This window comes from Pogoniulus pusillus, chromosome 26 (assembly GCF_015220805.1).
Source record: "Pogoniulus pusillus isolate bPogPus1 chromosome 26, bPogPus1.pri, whole genome shotgun sequence".
Classification (NCBI taxonomy): domain Eukaryota; kingdom Metazoa; phylum Chordata; class Aves; order Piciformes; family Lybiidae; genus Pogoniulus; species Pogoniulus pusillus.
The window spans coordinates 1,541,315-1,568,843 of record NC_087289.1 but is presented as its reverse complement, the minus strand read 5'-3'; the positions used below and the strand labels follow the sequence as shown (position 1 = coordinate 1,568,843).

The 27,529-nt window shown below is 50.8% G+C and overlaps 1 protein-coding gene across 3 annotated transcripts in view; it reads left to right on the top strand.

Moving 5' to 3' along the window:
* Window positions 1–21,144, top strand: part of MME (membrane metalloendopeptidase) — a 49,874-nt gene extending 28,730 nt beyond the window's left edge. For all 3 annotated transcript variants that reach the window (XM_064164965.1, XM_064164963.1, XM_064164964.1), the window contains 13 exons: window positions 292–428; window positions 1,192–1,285; window positions 3,308–3,436; window positions 3,930–4,028; window positions 4,693–4,773; window positions 5,668–5,771; window positions 6,126–6,184; window positions 10,271–10,390; window positions 11,866–11,999; window positions 12,717–12,782; window positions 15,868–15,963; window positions 16,759–16,835; window positions 19,799–21,144. In XM_064164965.1, coding sequence (XP_064021035.1) covers window positions 292–428; window positions 1,192–1,285; window positions 3,308–3,436; window positions 3,930–4,028; window positions 4,693–4,773; window positions 5,668–5,771; window positions 6,126–6,184; window positions 10,271–10,390; window positions 11,866–11,999; window positions 12,717–12,782; window positions 15,868–15,963; window positions 16,759–16,835; window positions 19,799–19,898 — 1,296 coding nt within the window. In that variant the 3' untranslated portion in view covers window positions 19,899–21,144. The remainder of the gene's footprint in view (window positions 1–291; window positions 429–1,191; window positions 1,286–3,307; window positions 3,437–3,929; window positions 4,029–4,692; window positions 4,774–5,667; window positions 5,772–6,125; window positions 6,185–10,270; window positions 10,391–11,865; window positions 12,000–12,716; window positions 12,783–15,867; window positions 15,964–16,758; window positions 16,836–19,798) is intronic.
* The last annotated feature ends 6,385 nt before the right edge of the window (window positions 21,145–27,529 follow it).

Sequence of the window (27,529 nt, the reverse complement as noted above, 5' to 3'; positions counted from 1 at the left end):
TGAAATGCCACTGCTGCACTCCCAGGCTCAAAGGAAGGGACCACAGCCTCTTCAGTTGTGGTAGCCTGAAATCAACCCAAAATCTCAGCCCTTTCTCCTAACTGCCACCCTATTGTCATGGGATTTTAGAGCACAGAGGAGACAGTTGAGCTCCAGTGACAAGGAGTGCAGCTCTCAGGAAAACTAAAGGGCGGAGCATTTGTGTCACCCAAACATGTTTAAGCTGGAAAAGCCAACTGAAGGCTCTTTCTTTATGGTTTAACCAGACAACACCACATCTTGATTCTGCAGGTATTCAACTGGTCAAAATTCATCAATGACATCATGTCCACGGTGCAGATCAACGTGGAGAACACTGAAGACGTCGTCGTTTATGATCCAGAATACCTCATCAAGCTGAAGCCTATTCTTAGCAGATACACCCCCAGGTATGGGATGTTGCCATTGCTATTTGTCACTTGCATTTGTACTGGGGAGAAGGGCCTGGCAGTGCTGCTGGCCAGCAAGTCCTCCATGGCACAGCAATGTGCCCTTGTGGCCATGAAGGCCAACAGGATCCTAGGGTGCATTAAGAAGTGCAGCAGATCGAGGGAGGTTCTCCTCACCCTCCACTCTGCCCTGGTGAGGCCTCACCTGGAATACTGCATCCAGTTCTGGGCTCCCCAGTTCAAGGGGGACAGAGATCTACTTGAGAGAGTCCAGCAGTGAGCTACAAGGATGCTGAAGGGACTGGAGTGCCTGACCAGGAAAGGCTGAGAGCCCTGGGGCTGAGAGTCTGGAGAGGAGAAGACTGAGAGGGGATCTAATAAATGTCTATCAATACCTGAGGGATCAGGGTCAGGAAGGGAAGGGACAGGGACAGCCTCTGCTCACTGCTCCCTGGGATATGACAAGGGGTAGTGGCTGGAAGCTGCAGCACAGGAGGTTCCACCTCAACATGAGGAAGAACTTCTTTACTTTAAGGGTCCCAGAGCACTGGCACAGGCTTCCCAGAAAGGTTATAGAGTCTCCTTCTCCGGAGACTGGATGCGTTCCTCTGTGATCTGTACTAGATCAGATGGTCCTGCTCTGGCAGGGGAGGTTGAACCCAGACATCTCCAGAGATGCCTTCCAATCCCTAACATGCTGTGATTTCCAATGCACTTCAGAAGCCTAAGGACATGACCAGATTGTTGTTGCTGTGTTACACAGGGACCTTCAGAATTACATGGTCTGGCGATTCGTCATGGATCTGGTCAACAGCCTGAGCCGCAGCTACAAGGACACGAGGAACGCGTTTCGGAAGGTGCAGCAGTTCACCTCTCTTCAAGCTGTAAAGATGACTTCTGTGAACCACAAAAGATCACCTTTTATTTTCCCCATGTCCTTGTAGTATGGAACAATGTGCTGTGGTTTGAATTTTGCACACAGAAGCTGGATGTGGCTGCTGGAGCTTCCGCAGGAGCGGTCACATCATTGCTGCGCTGCGTGTCTGGTGGCTGGGGTGGATGTGAAAAGCTCTGCTCTGCTGCTTGGTCTCCCTGCTTCTCTGAATCAGTCCCTGCTCTGATAACAGCACAGTTCTTTGTCTGCAAATGGTCAGTCAACTGATCTGACTGAACTGTGACATTCAAACCTAAGCAGGGGAGATTTAGGTTGGATATCAGGAGGAAGTTCTGCACAGTGAAGGTAGTGAAACAGTGGAGCAGGTTGCCCACTGGCGAGGGTGGAGGCCCTATCCCTGGAGATACACAAAGTCATATTTGATGGGGCCCTGAGCAACCTGATCTAGTTGGAGGTGTCCCTGCTTACTTCAAGACAAGCTTGGAGGGTCCCTTCCGACTCTATGTACTCTGTGATTCTTTCATTTGATACAAATTCTGCAGCACCCAAAGCACGGCATTCACAGACACACGTCCTGGGCCCAATCTGGGTTTTCAGGGATTTGATCCTGCAGACACTTTCTGCTCTTAAGGAAGTGCAGAGAAATTTCACAGCCAGGCTGGAGATGAGAGTCCTTTGTATTGCCACAGTAGCATTCCCCACTCTGCAAGCTAGCTCAGCTCCATTAAAAAAGGTTAAAGCCACTCGGTGACACCTGTCAGTGAGAGCAGAAATCCTCCTAAAACACACATGCAGCTTTTTAAGGAGATTAATTTGCTGCATAATCAACAGTGGCCCTGTCAGATCTGAAACTGCAAGAGAGATCCCTGGGACAGTGAAAGTCTTGCCTCAGGATGCTCCTCAAACCTCTCCTGCTCTTAGCTTTTGGAGTGCTTTTTCTTCTCTCTACCTTCCATCTTTATAAGGATAAAGAATCTTGCTAATGATTCCCATCTTTCCTCAGCCTGTGGACATGTTCTCATTACAGAGCCTTCCTAACTGCCACAACCACAAATGTGAATCACACAGAATCATAGAATCAGTCAGAGTTGGAGGGGACCACAAGCATCAGCCAGTTCCAACACCCCTGCCATGGGCAGGGACACCTCACACTAGATCAGGCTGTCCAGAGCCTCATCCAGCCTGGCCTTAAACACTTATCTGCTGAGCTGCAGCACAGGAGGTTCCAGCTCAACACAAGGAGGAACTTCTTGACTGGAAGGGTCCCAGAGCCCTGGCACAGGCTGCCCAGAGAGGCTGTGGAGTCTCCTTCTCTGGAGCCTTTCCAGCCTTGTCTGGATGTGTTCCTGTGTGATCTGTGCTAGATTGTATGGTCCTGCTCTGGCAGGGGAGTCGGACTGGATGATCTCCTTGGGTCCCTTCCAACCCCTAACATCCTGTGAATCTTGTGAACCTCCAGGGATGAGCCTTCCACCACCTCCCTGAGCAGCCCATTCCAGGCTCTCACCACCCTCATGCTGACAAATTTCTTCCTAACATCCAGTCTGAATCTCCCTGTTTCCAGCTTTGTTCCACCCTCCCCAGTCCTATCACGACCTGACATCCATGTATTTAAGGTGGACTCAGGTCCTGTGGAGCACACATCTGCCAGCCAGCCACCATTCCTAGAGAACCACAGAATTGTTCCAGTTGCAAAAGAACTCTAAGATCATTGAGTCCAACCTTCAACCTAATGCCATGGCCAATCAAGCCATGTCCCCAGGTGCCATGGCCACAGGCTTCTGGAACACCCCCAGGGATGGTGACTCCACCACCTCCCTGGGCAGCCCATTCCAATACTTGACCACCCTTGCAGCAAAAAAAGTCTTCCTAATCTGCCACCTAACCCTCCCCTGGCACCACTTCCTCTGGTTCTATGTCCTGACACCAGGCAGGCCTTCTGCAGGCCCAGCTGTGGCTCTCACCCCATGCTTGTGTTTCGCAGGCACTCTATGGCACCACGTCAGAAACCGCTGCCTGGCGCCGCTGCGCCAACTACGTCAACGGCAACATGGAGAACGCGGTGGGAAGGCTCTACGTCGAGGAGGCCTTTGCTGGAGACAGCAAACATGTGGTAAGGCCTTCAGCAAGCTCAGCCTTCTGCCCTCTAACCACTTCACGGTCATGGTTCTCATCTGGAGACCCCACCTGGAGTACTGCATACAGGTCTGGAACCACCAACACAAGCAGGACATGGAAGTGTTGGAGCCAGGCCAGAGGAGGCCACCAAGATGCTGAGAGGGCTGCAGCAGCTCTGCTCTGAGCACAGGCTGAGAGAGTTGGGGCTCTGCAGCCTGCAGAAGAGAAGGCTTCCAGGAGAGCCTGAAGTGGCCTTGCAGGGTCTGCAGGGGGCTGCAGGAGGGCTGGGGAGGGACTATTGACAAGGCCTTGTAATGACAGGATGAGGAGGAATGGGTTTGAACTGTCAGAGGGGAGATTGAAACTGGATGTTAGGAAGAAGTTCTTTGCAGTGAGGGCAGTGAAACACTGGCAGAGGTTGCCCAGGGAGGCTGTGGAGAACAGAGGCACAGAATGTAACTGAAGAACTTTCTGCTGGTTTCCCCAAGGTTGAGGAGATGATTGCAGACATCCGAGATGTCTTCATCAAAACCCTGGATGAACTCACCTGGATGGATGCAGAAACCAAAAAGAAAGCAGAACAAAAAGTAAGTAAAATCTGGAATCTGATGAGATCTATAAAGCCTTAAGTTGAAAGGGCCTATAAAAGTCACCATTTCAGTTCTTTCTTCCAAAGACAAACCAGTTCTTGGCCATCAGAAGAAACTGAGTGAGGTTTGGGTTTAAAAACCTTTGCTCAGAATTTTCAGTTGTCAAAATTTGGAAGCATTTAAATATCCTCTTGGACTGCAGAGGCAGGAGGAGCTGGCTAAGAAATAGGGATCCAGACACCAGGAGAGTTAAAGTGTTCACATTTCTGCAAAATGTCTATGTGTGTTTTCCTGTAATGTACTGAAGCAAAAAGATTTGGGTTTAAATCCAGTTATTAATTTAGTTTCCATTTTAGATACTGTAAACTCTGTCAAACACTTCAGGACTACTGCTGTTAGTTTGCAGCAGCCTTTTAGCTCCAAGAGCAGTGCAGTGTGCACTTCATTTGCAAAGGAAGGGAGTTTCTAGAATTTTCCATGGATATAATTAACCATCAGAGCTTTCCAATGCTTCAAATCAATAGAGACATAAACAAACCCCACAGATAATTAACATCCTGGGGGCTCTGCAGTGGCTTCCACATTGCATTTATTAGCTAATGATGATTGATGTCTAAATCTGGCTGCATTTGCTATGGATGTCAACTGCTGTTGTCCCCAGGCCATGGCAATCAGAGAGAGGATTGGTTACCCAGATGAGATCGTGACTGATGACGACAAGCTGAACACTGAGTACCAGGAGGTAAGAGTCCCTGGCAGGCAGGGTGCTTAGGGAAGGGTCACATCCACTCCAGTACAGTATTTGGTGTGATTTCAAGGCAGTGTATCAGCCCTAGAGGAATTCCACTAGGATAAAATGTGCAAAAGCATGGAGCACCTCTGCTGCCAGGACAGGCTGAGGGAGCTGGGGGTGTGCAGCCTGGAGAAGATTCCAGGAGGACCTTAGAGCTGCCTTCCAATAACTAAAAGGATCCTACAAGAAGGGTGCAGAGGGACTTTTCATAAGGGTGTCTAGCAACAGGCCAAAGGGGAATGGTTTGGAGCTGATGGAGAGCAGGGTTAGACTGGAGTTGAGGAAGAAGTTCTTCAGTATGAGGGTGGTGGTACTCTGGAACTGGTTGTCCAGAAAGGCTGTGAATGCCTCCTGCCTGGAGGTGCTCAAGGGCAGGCTGGATGTGGCCTTTAGCAGCTGAGTCCAGTTTAGAAGTGTTCCTGCCTATGGCAAGGAGGTTGGAGTAGATGAGCTCTGAGTCCTTTCCAACCTAAGCCATTCTAGGGTTGTATGATAAAAGGTGGAGCCAAGGATGCTAAGCTCAGTAGCTACAGATTTCAAGCTGGCAACTCCCCAGAGGTTAGGCTCAAACCCAACAAATGCTGAATGCCACTGAAAAGATACATATAAAAAGGCAATAAAGACCTCTGGACAGAATTATACATCCACTAACCCATATCCAGCTGCATCAGCAAGCCTCTGCCATAGCAGAACACTGCAAACCAAGTTCTAGTTGTGGATCATAGACCAGTCCCAAAAATGCATTGCTTAGCTCACGCTTTAGGGTAGGTCCTCCAGATCCATGTGTTTTTAGCTGCAAACCAGGAACAGCACCACTAAGTACTTTCTCCTCTTTCTTTTCAGTTGAACTACAAAGAAGAAGAATATTTTGAAAACATCATTCAAAATTTGGTATTTACCCAGAAGAAAAGGTTGAAAAAGCTCAGAGAAAAGGTGGACAAAGAGGAGTAAGTATCTAAAAATACTCTGTGAGGTCTTTCATCCATTGCCATGGAAGGAGGTACTGGGAGGGTCATCAGCAATGATTTAGTGACCTTTCTTCTGCACTTTACCCTCCATGAAGAGGGCAGCTCAGAGGCCACTGCTCATTTCTCAAAGGCTGGACCTACACTAGCAAGTAGAGCAAAGAAACTGGCAGATGGTGTAGAAGGTTAAGCACTCTGGAATAGATCAAGTCTGGTCCTTGAGCTCCCACTGTGGGTTAAGTGGACTTCTGGAGAGCAGCTCTGTAATGAAGTTCATCTGAAAGATGCCATTAAGAACTGAAAATCTGACCTTTATTCTTCTGTTGTTGTTATTAGGTGGATAAGTGGAGCTGCTGTGGTCAATGCTTTTTACTCAGCAAGTAGAAATCAGATAGGTAAGGTTTACCAACTTCTTAACTGGCTACAGCTGTAATGGCCAAATTATTTATAGATATGTGTCTGTGTGTTTTGGAAAGGAAAAGTGAAACAACCTTTAACCTTCTGGGGGCTGCAGAAGGGCCTCAGTGCAGCAAAATCAGAGGTGTCAGTCACAGTGGTTTCATCATCTCTTTGGGGTCTGAGTAGCCTTTCATAGAATCATAGAATCAACCAGGTTGGAAGAGACCTCCAATATCATCCAGGCCAACCTAGCACTCAGTCCTATCCAGTCAACCAGACCATGGCACTAAGTGCCTCATCCAGGCTTTTCTTGAACACCTCCAGGGACAGAGACTCCACCACCTCCCTGGGCAGCCCATTCCAATGCCAATCACTCTCTCTGCCAACAACTTCCTCCTCACATCCAGCCTAGACCTGCCCTGGCACAGCTTGAGACTGTGTTCCCTTGTTCTGTTGCCGGTTTTCTGGGAGAAGAGCCCAACCCCACCTGGCTACAGCCTCCCTTCAGGCAGTTGTAGACAGCAATGAGCTGTGCCCTGAGCCTCCTCTGCTGCAGGCTGCACACCCCCAGCTCCCTCAGCCTCTCCTCATAGGGTTTGTGTTCCAGGCCCCTCACCAGTTTTGTTGCCCTTCTCTGGACACCTTCCAGCACCTCAACATCTCTCCTGAATTGAGGGGCCCAGAACTGGACACAAACAGTGCACAACACTACAAAACAAACATACAGGATGAGAAGTGTGGAGTGGCTACAGGTTTAATGAGCAAGGAAAAGAAAAACAAAGAAAAATAAAAAGGCCACCAAATTTAAGGGGTGAGCAGGGAGCAGAGTACCACTTCTACCTGAAGGAAACACTAGCTAAAAGAAGTCAATTTCCTGCCACAGTCTACTTCTGGCTTCCACTCCTCACAGCCCATTCACAAACCTCAGCTGCTTCTGACTTTCCGTGTCCCCATTTCCAGCACTTCCACACACACAGCTGTAAGAGCCAATGCTCAGAAGAGAGATTCCAGCAACCAGCTTCACATAAGCTGTGCTTAGCAAACTTGTCCCATGCTGCACAGGACTAGCAGCACATGGGCTCACTGCTTCTGGAGCATATGGGTATGGTTCCAGAGCTGCTTCAAGTCCCAAGCAGAGAGAAATCCTACGTGGCTGTGACCCCCTTCTCTAGCTAAAAAAGAACATGACAAGTGGGACACAGAATCAGTGAACGGTAGGGGTTGGAAAGGACCTCAGGAGATCACTGAGTCCAACCCCCTTGCTAAAGCATTTAAGGCTCAGGGAAGCCAGCATTGCCCAAATGGCAAAGTTTGCTCAGAAGGCTTCTCAACAGCTCTCTTATCTGCAGCACTTCAAGATCTAGACATGAACCACCACACACCTCAGCTCCAGACCAGCAGGACTTTAAGTAATCCCACTTCAATGGCAACTCTTAACTGGGCACCACCTTAAGTACAAAATTCTGCATGGCATTTTTTTACATATGGCTTAAGGAAAGAGGAGAAGCTTAAGTGCTTTTGAGGCATCCTCAGCTGTGGCTTTTAAGATGTAAGGTCTGCCAGACGACTGCAAGTTCACTGTCTGATCTCATTTCATTCTGCTGCTGTTGGAAAACTGAAATGGCAACCTGGTAGCTCAAACAAAGGGAAAACTAAACTGAAAAGATAAAAGCTCACTGCAATCAAATTGTTTTCATAGTGTTTTGGATCACCCAAGCCTGAACTCTGCCAGTGCAGGTTTAAAAGAATAGCATCAGCTTGACACTGGAAGAAATCAAACTGAAGAAAATACAAGTCCTGGAGTCCAAGATGTTCAGATCTCCCTGCAAATGTGCTCCTGGCTTCTCCTACCAGAAGCCTCTGCCTTTGCATTAGTTTGCACCTTCTGAATCTCTGCTTGGTGCACAGTGGCACTGCAGCACTGCCAGCCTCAACATCGTGCAAGCAAGGACTGAGAAGGCTCCTTGTATCGGTGCAGCCATGCACAGGACAAGGGATTAAACCCACTAGAAATGGTGCTGATTGCAAAGGAGCTCAGCAGCTGCACCACTCATCTAGTTTTCAGTTTCATGCCCTAGTCAAAACTTGGATGGTATTTGCCAGGGTTGAAGTTAACCCAGCCTGTTCTGGCTGTGCAATGGGTTCCAGAGGGAAAAGATGAAATCAGCATCAGGAAATCCAAGATGGACATTACAGAGACAAACCCACGTGGACTTCACTGACCAGCACTGCTTGGTTAAGGGTGGCAAGGCAGTGCCACCAGTGAGGCAGGTGGTAAAGCCAAAGATAGTTTACCTCATTACAGTTAGCACAAAAATCTGCTCAGGAGGCTTTGTTGAGAGCAGCTTTGCTCAGTGAGCTGTGGAAAAGGAATCATGATTTGGAAGACTGAAGCTGGTGACTGGCAGTTAATATGAGCCATAAATTCTTACCTCATCCTTCAGCTATGGCATGCCACAGGATAATTAAAGCAGCCTGATCTTTAGAGTGATGTCTGAGTCTCAGGGATTTGCTTTTTTAAATAAAACCCTGCAAAGAGGAGATCTGTGCAGGATGGGTAGCAGATTTCCAGCTCTGCTCTTACAAGACGGCCTGATCTTCACTGCTCCATCAATGAAGGAACAAGAGAGAAAGGAAGGCACTCAACCTCAGAAAATGAACTGAGCTGTCTCTGGTGAGGTCCAGCATTCCCTAGAGCTCCTGTGACCCAGGCAGCAGTTTGTACAACACAGCAGAACCAACCAGGTTAGAAGAGAGCTCCAAGCTCATCCAGCCCAACCTAGCACCCAGCCCTGTCCAACCAACCAGACCATGGCACTAAGAGCCCCAGCCAGGCTTGGCTTCAACACCTCCAGCCACAGCCACTCCAGCACCTCCCAGGGCAGCCCATTCCAATGCCAATCACTCTGTTTCAAATTTTCTTCTTCTAGAAAGAAGCTGCTAGAACTGGGCTGGATTTATGCTGAAAGGCAACCAGCAAGGCTCAGTTTTCTTCTGTTGTGTGAAAACTGCCATCCAGTTCCTCTCTCTGCCGTCCAAGTCCTGTAGTTAGATCTCACTGGGAGTGAGAATCAACTCTTGGTATTGCTGCAGCAGGCTGGAGCAGAGGGGAAGCCACCATGAGGAGGTGTCATTGAGTGTCAGAGCAAGTATTTTGTAACTCTTCATTGATACAAAGATGAAGATTACTCAGTGATTTCTTTTGCACTGGTTCCTGAGAGAAAACCAAGCACCAAGTGGGTGAAAGGAAAGAGTTTGCTCCAGTTCTTTGGCCTATTTTTGCTGATCCTGGTGGGAATGATCAGTGGAAGAATAAATTCTCTATGAGATTGATCTGTGGCGGGGGCAATGATCAAACAATTTATTCTCCTAGGGAAACACCCTCCACTTTTCATGGTGTCCTGAAGTTTGCTTGGTAACAATGCAGACAAGTGCTGCAGATTGAAAACTAAACTGCCTTTTGTTTTTACTAATTAAAAACAAAGTAAAATGGAAAGAATGACAAAGTAAAAGCTGATGGTGACTTTGGGAGTGTCAAGAGGAGGGAAGTGCTGCTGCTGTCCTTAAGGCTGTTCAGTCTGGTGAGGAGAAGGCTCCCAGGTGACCTCATTGTGGCCTTGCAGTATCTTAAGGGGGCTGCAAGAAAGCTGGGGAGGGACTTTTGAGGCTGTCAGAGAGTGACAGGACTGGGGAGAATGGAACAAAGCTGGAAATGGGGAGAGTCAGCTTGGAGCTTAGGAAGAAGTTCCTCAGCATGAGGGTGGTGAGAGCCTGGCTAGGGTTGCCCAGGGGGGTGGTGGAAGCCTGATCCCTGGAGGTGTTTAAGGCCAGGCTGGATGAGGCTGTGCACAGCCTGATCTAGTGTGAGGCCCCTGGGCATGGCAGGGGGATTGGAACTGGCTGCTCCTTGTGGTGCCTTCCAACCCTGACTGACTCTATGATGCTGCAAGCATCATCTGGCTTACTACTGCTGGTGAATCTGAGGGAGCAGCATGACTCTGTTTGAAGCCCATTGAAAAAGTCTGTTCCTGCTGCAGGATAACAGGTGCAGGGCCCTGACTCTGTTGTGTTTTTCTCTGCAGTCTTCCCTGCTGGCATTTTGCAGCCCCCTTTCTTCAGTGCATCCCAGCCCAAATCTCTGAACTATGGCGGCATAGGCATGGTCATCGGTCACGAAATCACCCACGGCTTTGATGACAACGGTAAGGCACCAAGCTCCTGCTTGTAAGCCTTAGAGTGCACAGGGTGCTCTAGGTGCTCTAGTGCTTACTCACTCCAGACAGCAGATACAAGGAAGTTTCCACATGTAAGACCACATCTGGATTTTTGAGGCTTTACAGTATTCTTCCCCTAGATGATCACAGGCTCACAGGATGTCAGGGGTTGGAAGGGACCCAAAGGGATCATCCAGTCCAACCCTCTGCCAGAGCAGGACCACACAACCTAGCTCAGGGCACACAGGAACACATCCAGACAGGCCTGGAAAGGCTCCACAGAAGGAGACTCCACAACCTCTCTGGGCAGCCTGTGCCAGGGCTCTGGGACCCTTACAGGCAAGAAGTTCCTCCTTGTGCTGAGCTGGAACCTCCTGTGCTGCAGCTTCCATCCATTGCTGCTTGTCCTATCCCAGGGAGCAGTGAGCAGAGCCTGTCCCCCCCTCCTGACTCCCAGCCCTCAGATATTTAGACATTTATTAGATCCCCTCTCAGTCTTCTCTTCTCCAGACTAAAAAGCCTAAAGCAGAGTCTAAGGAATTCCACAGACACTCTCATCACTCTGAGGCTGCAGGAGGAGCGCTGGAGGTTGGGCTGTGGCACACAAGGGCTTTAACAGAGCTGCTTTTCTCAGGGGCTACAGCAAAACCCATCAGAAACCACCCATAAGTGTGCCAGGGTGTGCCACTGGGCTGGCTGTCTTGAGAGCCTGGCTGTCAGACCTGCTGCCCAGCCACATCAATCATTTCTACTCACACTATGATCAATCACAGGTCAGATCCATTCCACGTTTCTCAAGAGAGGCTTTAAAAACTGACAGAGCAAACCAGGACAGACTATACAATAAGTAAGCATTGTCTGGCTGACCTCCTCACTACAGTGATGACTTTTTTAACTCCATGAGTGGCTGTTACCCTTTCTGCTGCATCAAACCCCTCTTCTCCTCTACACAGAATTCTGTTAATGTCTCTCCACTCTGGTGAGACCTCAGCAGGAGTACTGTGTCCACATATGGGGCCCCAAACACAAGAGGGACATACACCTGCTGGAGCAGGTCCAGAGGAGGCCACAAAGAACTGCTGTGGGGACAGGCTGAGAGACTGTTCAGCCTGGAGAAGGCTCCAGGGAGACCTCAGAGCAGCATTTTGATATCAGCAGGGGGCCCACAGGAAGGCTGGGGAGGGACTGTTCCGAATGGCCTATGGAGATAGGCTGAGGGGCAGTGGTTCGACACTGGAGCAGGGCAGGTTTAGGTTGGACATCAGGAGGAAGTTCTGCACAATGAAGGTGGTGAGACACTGGAAGAGGTTGCCCAGGGAGGTGGTTGAGGCCCCATCCCTGGAGCCATTTAACATCAGAGCTGATGTGCCCCTGGGCAGCCGGGGGGTAGGTGTCCCTGCTGAGTGGACAAGATGCCCTTGGAGGGTCCCTTCCAACCTGACGCAATCTGTGAACTGTTGCAGGCAGAAACTTCAATGAGAATGGAGACCTTGTAGACTGGTGGACTGAGGAATCTGCACGGAACTTTAAGGAGCTATCCCAGTGCATGGTGTACCAGTATGGAAACTTCTCCTGGGACCTAGCAGGTGGACAGCACGTACGTCAGAGTTCCTTCTAACCACCAATGCTGGTTTTAACGAGGAGGTGCAAACTCTTCTCTCCTAAGCATGCAAACTCTCACTGATGGTGATTCTAAATGCTGCAGTTTCGAGTTCTCATGGCCCAGTACCTTGGGCTGAAGGTTGAAACTGTAATGGCATTAAAGTAAAATGACAGATTCTCCATCAACAGGCTTCATCATCTCGAGTGGTACTGCCCTGGCTTAGGAATGGCAGCCAAGTAGGCACCTTCTATGTGTCTGGCTACCTAACCTGCCTAACATGCAAGGAAAGACTTGCCAGCAGGTTTGCTGCTGATCATTTCAGCTGCTGGGAGTCTGGAGTTTGACTTGTTTTGTAGGCTCAAAGAGGGACAGGTTCTGCCCATTCCCTCTAACTGGGACTGTAGTAAGGAGCTGAGGCTTAAAGACGTGGAGAAAATAGAAAGTTTGACTAAGCAATGACTAAGCATCAGAAAATCTGGGCAGAAGAGCTATGAGAGCCTAGGAAGCCATCTGTGAGGGAAGGAAGAGGATGAGAGAAGAGTATCCACAGGGATTTTGAGACAAGGACTTTGAATGCAATCTTCTGCTTAAAGTTCAGATTGGAAGGGTGTGCTTGCCTTGGATCAGTGAAAAGCACCCAGAGTTTGCCATCACAGGGCCTGCACCAGCTCTGCTTCCCAGAAAACCCTCCTTTTGCTTTCTGTTTTACAGCTGAGTGGCATCAACACCCTAGGAGAAAACATTGCCGATAACGGGGGGGTGAGACAAGCGTACAAGGTAAGAGGGATCCACTTCTCTGCTTGAGCTGAAACCACCCCAGATTAAGAATTAACTCCAGAGCCTTTGAAGAAGCAGCATTATCTCTGGGTTAGGGACAGGGCCCCATCAAGGCATGGTTTAAAACTACTGCCCAGCTGCTGTACTTCTTTCATCCTATGAATTATTCCCTGCTAGATATTATCTGCACTCCTTTTCAGCTCACTTCATTTCTTTTTTTGCCCCATTTTTTTCCTACTGTGACTTTGTAGAATGAGAACATTTAATGAATCACACTTGGACCATCACCTCTAACTGAAGTAGTGATGCTGAGCAGCTGTCTGCCTCTGTCATCACCTTTTTTCTGCCAGGAAGGAGGGACAGAAGGATTTCACCTATAAACAGCCTGTGCCTTCATGGAACACTATTTACTATTCAAAACACTCTTCCAAGTAGCAGCTTGTGCTTGGGTGCCCTGTGCAGGTATCCAAAGATGTGACATCTGGATGCCTTGCACTAAGCCTTCCATGGCAGCTTGTTTGTGTTTTGGCTTTCCTCTTGTTCTCTTCATTTAACTCCTTCATTTGGCCAATTGGAGACTGAAAGCAGAAGCAGCAGAGATCTTCTTTTCCTCAGCACAGGCTGGGAGGTGAGAAGCAAATTAGCTTCTCCGTGAACTTCTTTATTAGGCTCATTACTTGCAAGCCTGATAGACACAGGCCTCAATAACACAATCCTCCCTCTCCTTCCCTGAACACATTGTTCTGCAGCAGAACATTCAACACCTGACACCAAGGAGTGTTTTCATCCCTCAGCAAAAGGCCTGCCAGGACGTTTGGGCCAGCTCACATTTCTCAGAGCTACCATCACAGCTTCTGCAAAGAAGCCATCAGCAGTACTTGCCCCACCAGAGAGACACAAACACCATTATTACTGAGAGGTCAAAGAAGGATTTGGAAACTTAGAAGGCACCAGTGTGGCCTATGAGATGAGTCCAGTCCTCAACTACTGGAACATTTGTGCACTTAGCAAAAAAACCAGTACCAGGCCACAAATGGGAATGCTCTGTCTGAAAGGAATGGGAGCAGCCAAGGAAAAATCAGGGCAGAAGTACCATCAAAAAGAGAATTAGATTAGTCAGGGCATCATATGGATAGTGAAAAAAGGCCCAAAAGGAATCTTGAGAGGTGACCTAGTCCAGCCCCTGCCTCCTAGTAAGTAGAACCAACCATGTGTGTAGCAGACATCCTGTAAGAGGAGTCCCAGTGCCTGATGCCATCAGGCCTTTGCTTTCAGCAGTGGAAGCAGAGAGTGAGCTGCTCCCTTCTCTCCTGCTGCCTTTCACTTGTCTGCAGGCTGTTACGCACGTGAAGACCCAGACTTCTCCTCTTCAGACTAAACAAACCCAATTCTTTCAGTCTTCCCTCATAGGTCATGTTTGCTAGACCTCTGCTCATTCTTGCTGCTTTCTTCTGGACTCTCTCCAGTTGGTCCACATCTTTCTTGACGCGCAGTGCCCAAAGCTGGACAGAGAGCTCCAGCTGAAACCTGGCCAGTGCCAAGTGGAGCAGAAGGCATACTCCACGTGCCTTGTATCAGACACTCCTGCTTGGACACCCCAGGAGGACAGCCGTGGTTTCAGGGGTGCTGTGGCCCTGCTGGCTCTCGTTCACCCACTGAGGCCCTGCAGCCGCTTCGGTGGAGCTGTAACTGCTGGTTCCTTGACTCGCGCTCATGCAGCAGTCAGACTCCAGTCAGAACATCTCCCTCTTTTGCCAGCATCCCTCCATCAGCAATGACATGATGCTGACACCACAGTGTCTGACACACAGTCTCCAGAAGAGACAGGAAAGCAGCTGTTCTTATTGTGGAAAGGTTTTGAGGCACTCTGTAGTTTGCCTCTAAAAAGCATGATGGAAACCCCCACTTTTCATCATGCCACTTCAGATAGCTGAGGAAATGGATGCCTGCTCCCTGCAGAAACAGTCCGGTGCCTGCAGAAGTGGGTGCTGGAACTCTGCACTGTATGCAGGGAAGGCCTAGCTTAACCAGAAGGGTGGTATTTTAAAGAACAACCTCAATGTTGACAAAAGAAACCCAAAAAAACTTTCATATGCTAAAGATCAGTGAGAAGCAGCAGCTGCAGGCAGGACAGCAGAGATGTGTGTTCAGGAGGACCAGAGAGGAGAGTGACTTCCAGCCCTGTGTCCCTCAAGTCTAGCGGGAAAGGGAAGGGGAAGATGAAAAGATGAACCAAGGGCGGAGGAATGAATCCTCAGGTCACACTTTCATTGACTTGGAGCTGGTTTGTACCTCCCCTAGCAGAGGCTGGCTGGGCTGCCCAGCCCAGTCACTTAGTCAGGGATTCTTGCCCAGGGAATCCCCAGATCAGGTGAGACACCTCAGGAATGCCTGCCTTGGGAGTGTGCCTTAGCAAGCAGCATGCTGTGATCCACAGGGATCTTTACTGTGAGAGGTAGAGCCTTGACTTCCTTGTGCTCCTATAAATTGCCTCCTTTAAGCCTGTTTCTCCTGCTGTTTATTCCAATATAACTCGGGCAGCTTCACCAAACCTGATCCAAAGCAGTTCTGGAAGGTCAGGTAGCGAGGAAACTCTTGATCCAGCCAGGCCACCTGTGTCAGAGTCCTGAGAAATGGCCCTGCAAAGTGGCTAAGGTATTCCATGATGAATTATGTCAGAGAATCCATGCTCCTCCTCCTCATTTCATTCTGAATGTCTGGGCTGGAGTTTTCACAGATTGCAGGATGCTGGAAGAGGCCCTCAAAGTTCATCTTGTCCAACCTCCCTGCAGTCAGCAGCAACATCTCCAACTAGATCAGGCCACAGCCAGTCTGATCTTGAATGTCTCCAGGGACAAGGCCTTAATGACATCCCTGGGCAGCCTGTTCCAGTGTCTCCCCACCCTCACTGTGCAGGACTTCCTCCTGATGTCCAACTTGCTCCAGTTTCAAACCACTGCCCCTCGTCCTGTCACTACAAACCCCTGGCAGCAGCCCCTCTGCAGCCTTCCCATAGGTCCCTTCAGACAGGGGAATGCAGTTACACTGTGCAAAGCTCTAACACCTCCACTAACTCCTTCCACAGGCCTATGAGAACTTTGTGAGCAAGCATGGAAAGGAAAAGCTTCTTCCTGGGCTCGAGATGAATCACAAGCAGCTGTTCTTCCTGAACTTTGCACAGGTATTCTAAGCACCTTGAAGCCTTTGGAAGTCACTCAAAGGTTGAGTTTGAAGGGCAGGCTGAGTGCAACACTTGGACTGAGCACTGGTGGTGCTGCTAAGCTGAGCAGTGCTGAAAGTAATCTTGGTAGGTCATTTTGCCCTCGCCTAAATAAATTAGTTCAAGCACCAGAAGGTCCTCTAGATAGTTTCACAAGCCCAAGTGCCTTTGTCTGAGGACAACGATCCATTTTTTCCCTTTAAACAAGATAAACTATTTTGTGTCTCTCTAGCTGCTGATTGTGGCAGCGTTCAGTACTCCACAGCTCACTGTCAGCAGGCCTGGCCCTGGGCAGTCTTAGGTCATAGAAACACAGAATCACAGAAACAGTCAGGGTTGGAAGGCACCACGAGGACCAGCCAGTTCCAATCCTCCTGCCGTGCCCAGGAACACCTCACACTAGATCAGGCTGCCCACAGCCTCATCCAGCCTAGCCTTAAAAACCTCCAGGGATCAGGCTTCCATCACCTCCCTGGGCAACCCCTGCCAGGCTCTCACCACCCTCATGATGAAAACTTCTTCCTAACCTCAGTCTGAATCTCCCCACTTCTAGGTTTGTTCCATTCCTCCCAGTCCTATCACTTCCTAACAGCCTCAGAAGTCCCTCCTCAGCTTTCTTGTAGCCCCCTTAAGATCCTGAAAGGCCACAAGAAGGTCACCTGGGAGCCTCCTCTCCAGACTGCACAGCCCCAGCTGCCTCAGTCTCTCCTCAGAGGAGAGGTGCCCCAGCCCTTACAGATGCTGCTCTTTGTGCAGGTGTGGTGTGGGACGTACAGACCAGAGTACGCAGTCAACTCCATCAAAACCGACGTGCACAGCCCCGGGGAATTCAGGTCAGTGTCGGCAACAGCCTTCGGTGCAGCTCCTGAGGAGAGCAGCTGCAGGGCTCAGGGGACTCAGAGGGCTGGGTTGTGCTTGCACACTGCAGCTGGTAAGGAGAGAGGAGGAAGCTGTCCCTTGACCTCCCAGCCCTAGCCTGACCTTGTGCTGACAGAACACAGCCCTTCCCAGGAAGCTCCACAGGCAAAGCAGGGCTCTGGGGGCTGTTCTGCCCCTGGAGATGATATAACTCAGGTCATAGAATCATAGAATCAGCCAGGCTGGAAGAGACCTCCAGGCTCATCCAGACCATCCTAGCACCCAGCCCTGGCCAACCAACCAGACCAGGGCTCTAAGTGCCCCAGCCAGGCTTTGCTTCAACACCTCCAGGGACGGCAACTCCACCACCTCCCTGGGCAGCCCATTCCAATGCCAATCACTCCAAAGCCTATCACTGGAGCTGGTTTTGCTCCAGTAGATGTGTCTGGTCAGATGCCATGGGATCAGGTAGTGCTCACAGAATGGTAAGAGCTGGAAGGGACCTCTGAAGGTCATTAAGTCCAACCTCCTGCCAGAGCAGGATCACCTAAAGCAGGTCACACAGGAACATGTCCAGGTGGGCCTTGAAAGTCTCCAGAAACAGACTCCACCACTTCTGGCAGTGTTCTGCCACCCTCAATGTACAGAATTTCCTTCTCATCCTTAGATGGAACCTCCTGTGTTCAAGTTCGTGCCCACTGCCTCTTACCCTGCAGTGATGCAGACATCACCACATCCCTGCTAGCACTAAAGGCTGCAGCACCTCTGAGATTTATGTACCCAAGAGCTGATTTCTTTCTTCACACAATTCAGCACTTTGATTCTTGCAGCAGCTTTTCAGCAGAGAGCCTTTTTGTTTATCCCACACACTCAAGTGTTTAGTGAAAGCAGTGACTGCTCCTTCAGCTTGACTGGCATTTCACCGTGGGTGGTTCCTGCTCTATCTGCAGATCTCTCCCAGGGGCTATGCATGCACCAGGTCCTGTGAGCAGCTGGATTTGGCCACAGTGCTGAGCAGCCTCTGCAGTGGTTTCAGAGCTCTGCTCCTCTTTGCATATCTAATTGGTGTAAATCACAGCCCTCTAAAGTTCACTGCTTCAGCAACTCTGTCCACTTGTATTTGTGCACATCTTGGCTGTATTACATCATGTCTTGTGCTGGGTTTGCATCAGCCTGAAAGGCTGTGGACATTCTGTGGACTCACACAAGTGTTAATGACAAACTCTGCTAATATTGTTAGGATGGGAACTAAATTTCAGGCTGAGCCCCCTGCTAAGAGCTGTGAAACAGAAAGCACTGCAGTACTGCAGAGGCACCCACACCACCACTGCCTGCTGACATGCCACTGAAGCGGCACAACAGCTCCCGAGGGGCCTTTGTGTTACTCTTTGGGGTGAGGACTGTGTTTGTAAGAGCAGGCTGGCTCTCCTTGCAGGGAGCACAGGCAGCTCCTCAGAAACATTGCTAATTGCATGGTGCAGTTTAGTTTAACAGCTCTTAGTCATAGAATCAAGCAGGTTGGCAGAGAGCTCCAAGCTCACCCAGCACAACCTAGCACCCAGCCCTGCCCAACCAACCAGACCATGGCACTAAGTGCCCCAGCCAGGCTTGGCTGCAACACCTCCAGCCACAGAGACTCCACCACCCCCCTGGGCAGCCCATTCCAATGCCAATCACTCTCTCTGACAAGAACTTCCTAACAACATCCAGCCTAGACCTGCCCTGGCACAGCTTGAGGCTGTGTCCCTTTGTTCTGTCCCTGGGTGCCTGGCAGCAGAGCCCAACCCCACCTGGCTACAGCCTCCCTTCAGATAGTTGTAGAGTTGTAGAGCAGTGAGCTCTGCCCTGAGCCTCCTCTGCTGCAGGCTGCACACCCCCAGCTCCCTCAGCCTCTCCTCACAGGGCTCTGCTCCAGGCCCCTCCCCAGCCTTGCTTCTCCAAACACCTTCCAGCACCTCAACATCTCTCTGCAGTGGAGGAGCCCAGAACTGGACACAGCACTCCAGGGGTGGCCTGAGCAGTGCTGAGCACAGGGGCACAAGAACCTCCCTTGTCCTGCTGCCCACACTGCTCCTGAGCCAGCCCAGGATGCCATTGGCTCTGCTGCCCACCTGGGCACACTGCTGCCTGCTCTGCAGCTGCTCTCTCTCAGCACCCCCAGGGCCCTCTCTGCCTGGCTGCTCTCAGCCACTCTGGCCCCACCCAGACTCTTTATAGGGGGTCTAGACTGGAAGTAGGAATGGGCTAACCACTACACCTGAGGTCACGTTCAGAAGACCCCCAGGAGGGTTAACCCTTTATAAGGAGGTAGTCAAAGGCAGGTGGAACAGAATCTGTATCTGAGCATGCAAACTGAAACTATAGCAAGTGCAGCAACAGCTACAGGTCAAGCAAACCCCTCTGGCTCTGGGGATATTAATGAAGCAGGATTCTTACCCCACTGCTGCTTTATGTTTGTTGGTAACAAATAAAAGTAGACTTTTATTACACCCCAGATACCTTTTACTCTGTGTCTGGCAGAATCTCACTGTAGTAATTCTAGGCTGTAAGGACAAGGAAGTGCTGCTGGATCATTCTGTGATCCCTTCTTGGTGCTATCTCCTGAAAACACTCACCCTGGCTTTTGATCTTGAGCAGCCACTGGGATGGCTGCAGAGGTCAGCTGCTGAACTTCGACTCAGAGAGGTTCCCCAGCTGGGAGGGATTGCATTAGGGGCTACTCAAACCACAAAGAGGGGCTGCAAAGGGGACTACTCAGACTACAAGGAGAAAACAGTCAAGACTTGAGATGAAATGGGAGAGTCAGAGCACAGAAATGTGGTTTCCAACAGCATTTTGAGGTGATGCAAAAAACAAAGAAGCTGCAGGATGTGGGCTCTGTGTTTGTTTTAAGCAAAGGCAAGTGTCAATGACAAGATGCTGCTGGTTTGTTTTGAAGGGTCATAGGATCACTGCAAAACTCTCCAGAGTTTTCTGAAGCCTTCTCATGCACAGAGGAGAACTACATGGATCCTGCTAAGAAGTGCCGCGTTTGGTGATGAACTGCGAGCCTCCAGCAGCTTCCCAGGAAAAGAGAACTCTGGAACTACATTTGAGCAGAAGAGGAGGGAAGAAAAGCCAGGGGAATGTGCCAGAGTAGTCAGTGTAATTGTCAATAAACAAGAAAACCCAACACAAAGCAGACGTCAAACCATCGGGCAGGGACTAACACCGCTGCAGCGAGGAGCTGCCGCAGCTGATCAGCTGCTTCCCCTGCCCCTCAGCCCTGCAGAACCCAAGTCACTTGGCGGTGTACAGCAACACTGCACTTGTAGTTAATCCTCTTCCCCAGCAGCCAGTGCCACTGGGGTTTGTTTTACTGCCTCTGGTCAGCGAACGCTCACTGCTGATGGGGCAGAGGAAGGGAATGGTGACAAACACCCAGTTGTAGCCATCACACCGCGATCCCCAGCGTCAGACTTTGTAACCTCTGCTGTTATCATCAATCTGTCCCACCAAATGTTTTCATTTTTACTTGAAGCCCTTTCCACAAGAGGAGTCCAAAGACCTGCTGTATACTTCAGTAACTTCTCACTAACATTCTGGCCTGCATCATCTGGAGCCACTAATCCCAACAGATTATTCACAGCTTTCTGGCCAGACTCAAACCTTAGCTAATTTATTCATCTGGAACATGTAATCTGCCAGGTGGTGATCAAAGAGCCTGTCATGGGTTTCTAAGCTTTTTCTTTCCTTGCTTTCTCTCAAGTTGGTCTTTTTTAAAGTTTCTAGTAATGTATAAATCATAGTTTTTGTATTTAAATCTGAGCTACACTTTTGACTTGAAGCATTGTAATGGATTTTATCAGTGGCTGCACAGATTGGAGCCGAGCACGGTGTGGGCAATAAGACAAAGCCTGCAAACTGAGCTCTCCCAGCAGGATGCCAAGGTGCAGGTTCCAGGCTGGCTTTGGCTGTGGTTAGGGTCTAACCCTGCAGGGAATTTGTACACGTTTTGATTGATGCCAGTAAAGCTGAACAGCCGATGGCAAAAACCAGGAGGAGCTTTAAGTGAGAAGGTAAAAAGGCTTTAAATCTGCAGTGACAGATATTAAACATCCTCCTGCAGATTGCAAAGGAACTTAACTGCTTTGTGTATCAAAGCAAACTGATTTCCAAACCAAGTACCAGATACCTCAGATGACTGCTGCAATAGGTCTGTTTAAGCACCTATGTCCTCTCTGCTTCCTGAGTTTGTCATCTGATAAAAAGCGTTTTGATAATAAACTGAACTGATGAGCCAAAGGCAGTGTCGTGTGCTTGGCAGGAAAGGCTGAAGTACAAAGCACTTCTCCCTCCAGACACATCTCTCCCTCCCCCTGAGCACCAGACCCCACCCTGGGGAACACTGCCACAGGGGCAGTTCCAATCACCTTGTTCTGAAGGCAGATGGCAACAGCTTCTGTGCCATCTAAGGAGACCACACCACAGCCGCCTTCGGGAAACAGCCTCTTCCAGGGCACTTCATGGGACGGCTTGGATTGGAAGGAACCTTCCAAGGTCAGTGCCCCTGCAGTCAGCAGGGACATCTGCAACTAGAGCAGGTTGCTCAGAGCCCCATTCAAACTGGCCTTGATTGTTTCCAAGGCTGAGGCATCTCCCACATCTCTGGGCAACTCAGGTCAGTGTTTCGCCATCCTCAGTGTGCCTTCTCGTCTGAATCTCCTCTTTTGGTTTAAAACCACCACCCCTTCTCCTGTTCCAATGGACCCCACTAAAAAGTCTGTCCCCATCTTTCTACAAGCCCCCTTTAAGCACTGAAAGGCCACCAGGTCTCCCTGGAATTCTCTCCAGGCTGAGCAAGCCTGGCCTCACAGCAGAGCCCTTCCAGCCCTACCAGCATTGCTGTGGCCTCCTTTGGCCCTGCTCCAAGAGGTTCCTGTCTTGTGCTGTGCTGAGCACTCCAGAGCTGGCCCCAGCACTGCAGGGGGGGTCTCAGCAGAGCACAGTAGAGAGGCAGAATCCCCTCACCTCCTGGTCGTGCTGCTTTCCCCCACAGTACGATAACGAGAGCAGAAAGTCAGAGCCTTTGCCTTAGGCTGGAGGAGCCACGCTCAAGCCAAGGACACAATACCTAGGACACAGGCAGTTCTCTGTCAGTCACAGCCACCCTCGTGGGGAGCATCCAGCAACATTCTGGTTAGAGAGCAACAGAAACTCTTTATGGAAACCAAACACAGAGACATCTGACAGCTGGCTTCAGACAAGTCATCAACCTCAGCTGCTACAGCAAGCAGTCACAAGACTCCCTTCCCCACTGCCCCTCATCACTGCTGCCCTCTCCCACTTCCTTTATTGCAGACAGGCCATGTGTGACAACAAGCTGGAGCTTGGAAAGTGCGTGAAATGCAAACCAGACATCTCCAGAAGAAATAGCAGAGTTACCCTGGTCTTTGCTGGCAGCACCATGGGCCAGGAGCTGCCTCTTCCATGAGATGAAATCGAGAAAATGGACATCTAGACAACAACCTACAAAGACTCCATGACGTGAGTGAGAAAGGCTTGGAGAGAAGGACCTGGCCACTGTAGGAACCTAAAGTTAAATTGTTTGTAAAAGCCACATTTACTCATGCCCCTGCACCTATATCACTTCCAAACACCCCTCACAGACACCCCTTCCTTCCATCCTTCCTCCCCACCGTTACATGGCTTACACCAACCCCAGAGTCAAGACTCTAGGTGCAAATGAGGCTGCACATTCCCTTATTTCTCCTTTGGAGTAGGTGGGAAAATCAATGAAGGGTTGTTTTTACTGCTGGCTAAAGCAGCTGGATCAGCACTGTGTGGGTAGCTGTGACTCTGAAATGAGCCCTGGGAGGAAGTGGCTACACGCCAGAAGAACCACGAGACAACAAAGAACCTGCAGGAGAGATGAGATCTTGGTGTCTGCTGACAGCAGTCCCAGGGCTGGGTGCACCACCAACCACCTCTCAACAGCTTAGTCTTCTCCAGCAGTCACTCAGCACATCAGCCAAGCACAGGACAGAACACGGAACAGAGAACTCAAGACATAAAATGCAGCCCTCGGCCACTAGCAGTTATGATTTCCTCACTCATGCAGAAGTGGAATTCAGCTCTTCACAGAAGGAAGTGAAGCTAACCCTAACCACTCAGGAGTGAGATACCTGGCATCAAACAAGCAGTGACACAGGAGTCCTTTCATCCCAGCCTGCAGGCTAATTAGTGCCCGCAGGAGTTTCCTTCTCAGGGTGTTAATGTCAGGGAAGTATTTATAGAGATGTCACCAAAGCAGTTACCAAAAGCCTCAAAACCAACGAGGGAGTGAAGATGTCACTCAGGGCACCACTCAGATTTCCCTGCTTCTTCACTTCACCTTTAAACACCCTGAGATCTCACAGCAGGAGTTAAAGATGTGTGGCCCTGGTTTGTAATGTTCTAAGCCAGGCAGGGACAAGTAACAAAGCAGAGCAGAAAGCCATCAGCGTTACCTGTATGGAAGGCAAGGAAGTTCCATGCCCAGCCCATTACTGCCTGCAATTGATCTTGATTTGTAGGCTATCTGCTCTTTGTCAGGCTCTTCTAATTCCCTTACCCTTGAAAGTTTTATTCTTGGAATTTATTTTGCAGCTGCTGAAGTCACCTTCACCTGTACTCTCTTCCAGAAATCAACTTGCAAGCAGCCACACAGTTTCATAACCCATCTGCCACGATTTCCCTCTTTGCCTACCCATTTCAGCTCCAAGTTCTCCCTCCACCATTTTCTCCTTTACACACAAAGGAGGATTAAGGTCCTTTTGCCCCCTGGTCAGGCTGCTGCTGTCAAATCCTGCCTCTCTACGAGTCCTAAAGAGAGTCCTGCTGTGGAGAGCAGCAAACAGGAAGGGAGAAGCTGGAGCAGCATTTCTTTCTCGTGGCACACTTCTCATGTTTTCCTTCGGGCTGAAATGCCAGCACACCACATCCTGAGCTAGTTCACAGGTGAAGTGAGGACACATGCTGGCTGCCATGCCCCCGTTCCAGTTCTCACAGGGATGCAGTGTCCTGGTGCTAGTCCTTGACCTTGAAAATCATCCTTCTCTCATGGGCAATTCAGATGAAAGCAAGAAGACAAACAGAGCACTGGGACGAGAGGCTTATCACACTGCTGTCCAGAAATTAACCTAACTAGGGCTTAGACTGGCATGAAACACAGATCAGCTTTCGTCATGGAACTGAAAGTCACTTTTTCACCCAGCTGCAGCCTTCCCAACGCACCAAACACCATCACCTCTGGTAAGGACTCTGTTTCCTGCATCTGGAAGAGGAACATCTGCACTGCCTTCCAACTCCTCAGTCTTTACAGGCACCATCCACAGGCTGTCAGTCATACACTTGAGACAAAAGTAATTCCTCCTGCTGATGCTACACAACCTTCCCAATCCCAGCTGCTGCTTTGTCATCTCCTGATGACAACAGCACCATTCAGCATGTCCCCTACTGCCCATGCAGGCCATCACGTAGCAATCAGACATTCCACTAACAACAGTAAGCAACAAACCAGTGTGGAACAACCACTGCACATCTGTGGCTGCCAAGCAGACCTTCTCACTGTTCTAAGGCTTCCTTCCTCCCGTGGGGATTTTATTGCTGAAGTTCCAAAATGACCTGAGAAGACAAGACATATCTATCTCCCCTTGATAGCTACCAAACACATTGTTTTCCATCCCAGGTCCTGCATCTCAACCATGACACACCAGCAGAATGCTAAGCAACAACAAGCTGGCTTTTGTTCTCCTCCCCACAGCAGCAGACGTGCAACACAGCATCCACTAAGCCATGTACGAGCACAGCTGGAGAAGGCACAAAGATGCAGGCATGGAAGGCTTGGGGCAGTGTGGCTGGAGAGCTGCCTGGCAGAATGGGACCTGGCACAGCTTCTCATGCTGGAGAAGGCACAAAGATGTAAGCATGGAAGGCTTGGGGCAGTGTGGCTGGAGAGCTGCCTGGCAGAAAGGGATCTGGGAGCTGTAATAGACGGGAGCTGAATATGAGCCAGCAGTGTGCCCAGGTGGCCAAGAAGGCCAACAGCATCCTGGCTTGGATTAAAAATGCTGTGACCAGTAGGAGCAGGGAGGTGATTGTCCCCTTGGACTCGGCTTTGGTGAGGCCACACCTGGAGTGTCGTGTTCAGTTTGGGGCACTTCAAGCCCTGACATCCTGTGAACCTTGGCAGCTACCATTTCATCATTAAACCAGCTTGACAAAGTTCAGCTAGAGGCACATGATACGAGTGGAGTAACTCTTTAGTCACCTAATACTGGAGTAACTCTTCACCCTGTTAAAACTATCTCCAATGTCCTCAGCTATCTTTATACATAAGGGGTTGCAAGCATTAAGTAAATCACCCCAGAGAAGGCTCCCACAGGTAGGAGCCTTTCCCTGCACCTCATCACAACAGCAACCAAGACCGACTCGGCCACTGGCTGCCCTTCCCTGTCCAGCAGCCGGCTCCAGGGGCTGTGAGAGGGAACACCAAGAGCAAGAGTTAACCCAGACCACTTGATGGCTACTGGCAAGGTGAAGCACCCAGCCTGGGCCACGTCCATGCAGCTGCACACCGAGGTCAGCCCCCCTGACCCAGCTCAGTGCGAGGATGGCTTCATCTCCAGCTCCGACAGCTGGGGAAGCACAACAGCGTCCTGCAGATCAACAGCGTCCTGCAAACCAACGGACCTAAGCAGGCCAACAGCTCCCCAGGGTCCGTGCCTCAAATGTCAGTAAACAAAACCTGCAACAAGCACAACACCATCTCGCTACAGGGCTCGGAGCGTCTGCTTCGAGCAGGAACAAGGCTCTCACCAGAAGGGGCACACACAGCTCCTCCATTTGCACGCAGGGACCAGGGCTCTGCAGCTCTTTGAAGGCACTTTTAAGGCAGATGTCCTTCCTCCTCTGCCGCCAGGGAAGGCACTCGGCTGCGAGGCCTGCGCTGGGCTCTCGGCTGGGAGCCAGGAACGGGCCTGGGAGCTCAGGCAGGGGCTGGGCCCGGCCTGGCGATCCGCAGGCAGGCAGCGGCTCCATCGCTGCTGCGCCTGGAAGGCCTCCGGTGCCCTGCCCCGCGGGGCCTTGCGCTCCGTCCCCAGGCGAGGGCCAGGGCCCAGCCAGCCTGCTCGGCACCGACGCGACCCCGGCCGCGCCCTTACCTCTGCCGGCTCCACCGCGGGGACAGGTCTGAGGCGGGCCGAGGCTCTGGGCGGCCTGGGGCAGCACACCGCGGCCTGGGGCAGCTCACCGCGGCCTGGGGCAGCACACCGCGGCCCGGGGCGGGCCAGAGCGCACACGGCACAGCCTCTGCTGAAACGCTTCGATGGAAGGAGGCCGTAGATGGCCTGAGGCAGCACACCATGGGCCTGAGGTGGGTCACAGCCACACCCGGAGCTGCCTCTGCTGAAAAGCTTCGATGGAAGGAGGCTCTGGGTGGCCCGGGGCGGGTCAGAGCCACACCCGGCGCAGCCCCTGCGGAGACACCTGCTGGGCGGGACGCTGAGGGCAGCGCGGGAGGCCCCGCGGGGAGGCCCCGGGCTGCGCGGGCCGGGCCATGCCGAGCGCCGTTGGGCTCTCGCCATGGGCGTCCTGGCCTGGGACTGTGGCACTAGAGAGGAGTGGACAGGCCTGAGTCCATTTTCTTCTTCCCACTTCAGCCAAGAGGAAGGGAAGGGAGTGTCCAGAGTGCCCTTACCGAAGTAGGGCCCACAGTTACTGACAGGGCTGAACCTGGCTTCAACACTGCCACAGGAGCTGGAGGGGAAGAGGTTGACTGGAGAAGAGGCTCAGGGCAGAGCTCATTGCTGCCTGCAGCTGCCTGCAGGGAGGCTGTAGCCAGGTGGGGTTGGGCTCTGCTGCCAGGCAGCCAGGGACAGAAGAAGGGGACACAGCCTCAAGCTGTGCCAGGGCAGGTCTAGGCTGGATGTTGTTAGGAAGTTGTTGTCAGAGAGAGTGATTGGCATTGGAATGGGCTGCCCAGGGGGGTGGTGGAGTGGCTGTGGCTGGAGGTGTTGCAGCCAAGCCTGGCTGGGGCACTTAGTGCCATGGTCTGGTTGGTTGGGCAGGGCTGGGTGCTAGGTTGGGCTGGCTGAGCTTGGAGCTCTCTGCCAACCTGCTTGATTCTGTGATTCTATGACTTGATCTCTGTGCTGGTGTTAGCCTTTGGGGCAGAGGAGACAAAAAAGGTGAGCACAGTGCCCTGGAGCCACTGCCCTTGGTTTAGGTCCCCCTAAGACAAACTCTCCAGGCAGGCTCTCTTGCAACAGCTCTGCCCTACACAGCACAGAGGACCACAGCTATGCTCTTGTGTATGCTCATATCCTTAAATTGGATTACAGGCATTAAACAAGGTAAACAAGAGGCTGGAACAGACACCAGGAAGCCACATGCAGCATCCCAGGGTGCAGATTCAACCCTAATCAGCTTATTCTAACAGCTCTTCAGTGAGTGGGTGGCAGGGGAAGCCAAAGAGAAGGCGTGGTGCAAGCTTGGCAGCTGTTCTCTGGAGCAGCAACGACCCAAGTGTTCCCACTTAGCTTTTGTAAATAAAAAGGCAAATAATAAATCAATCAGTGAAAATCATCTTAGGAACACAGAAAACATCATCCTATCTAGGAGGAGATGACAGCAATGAAAAGGAGGCTTG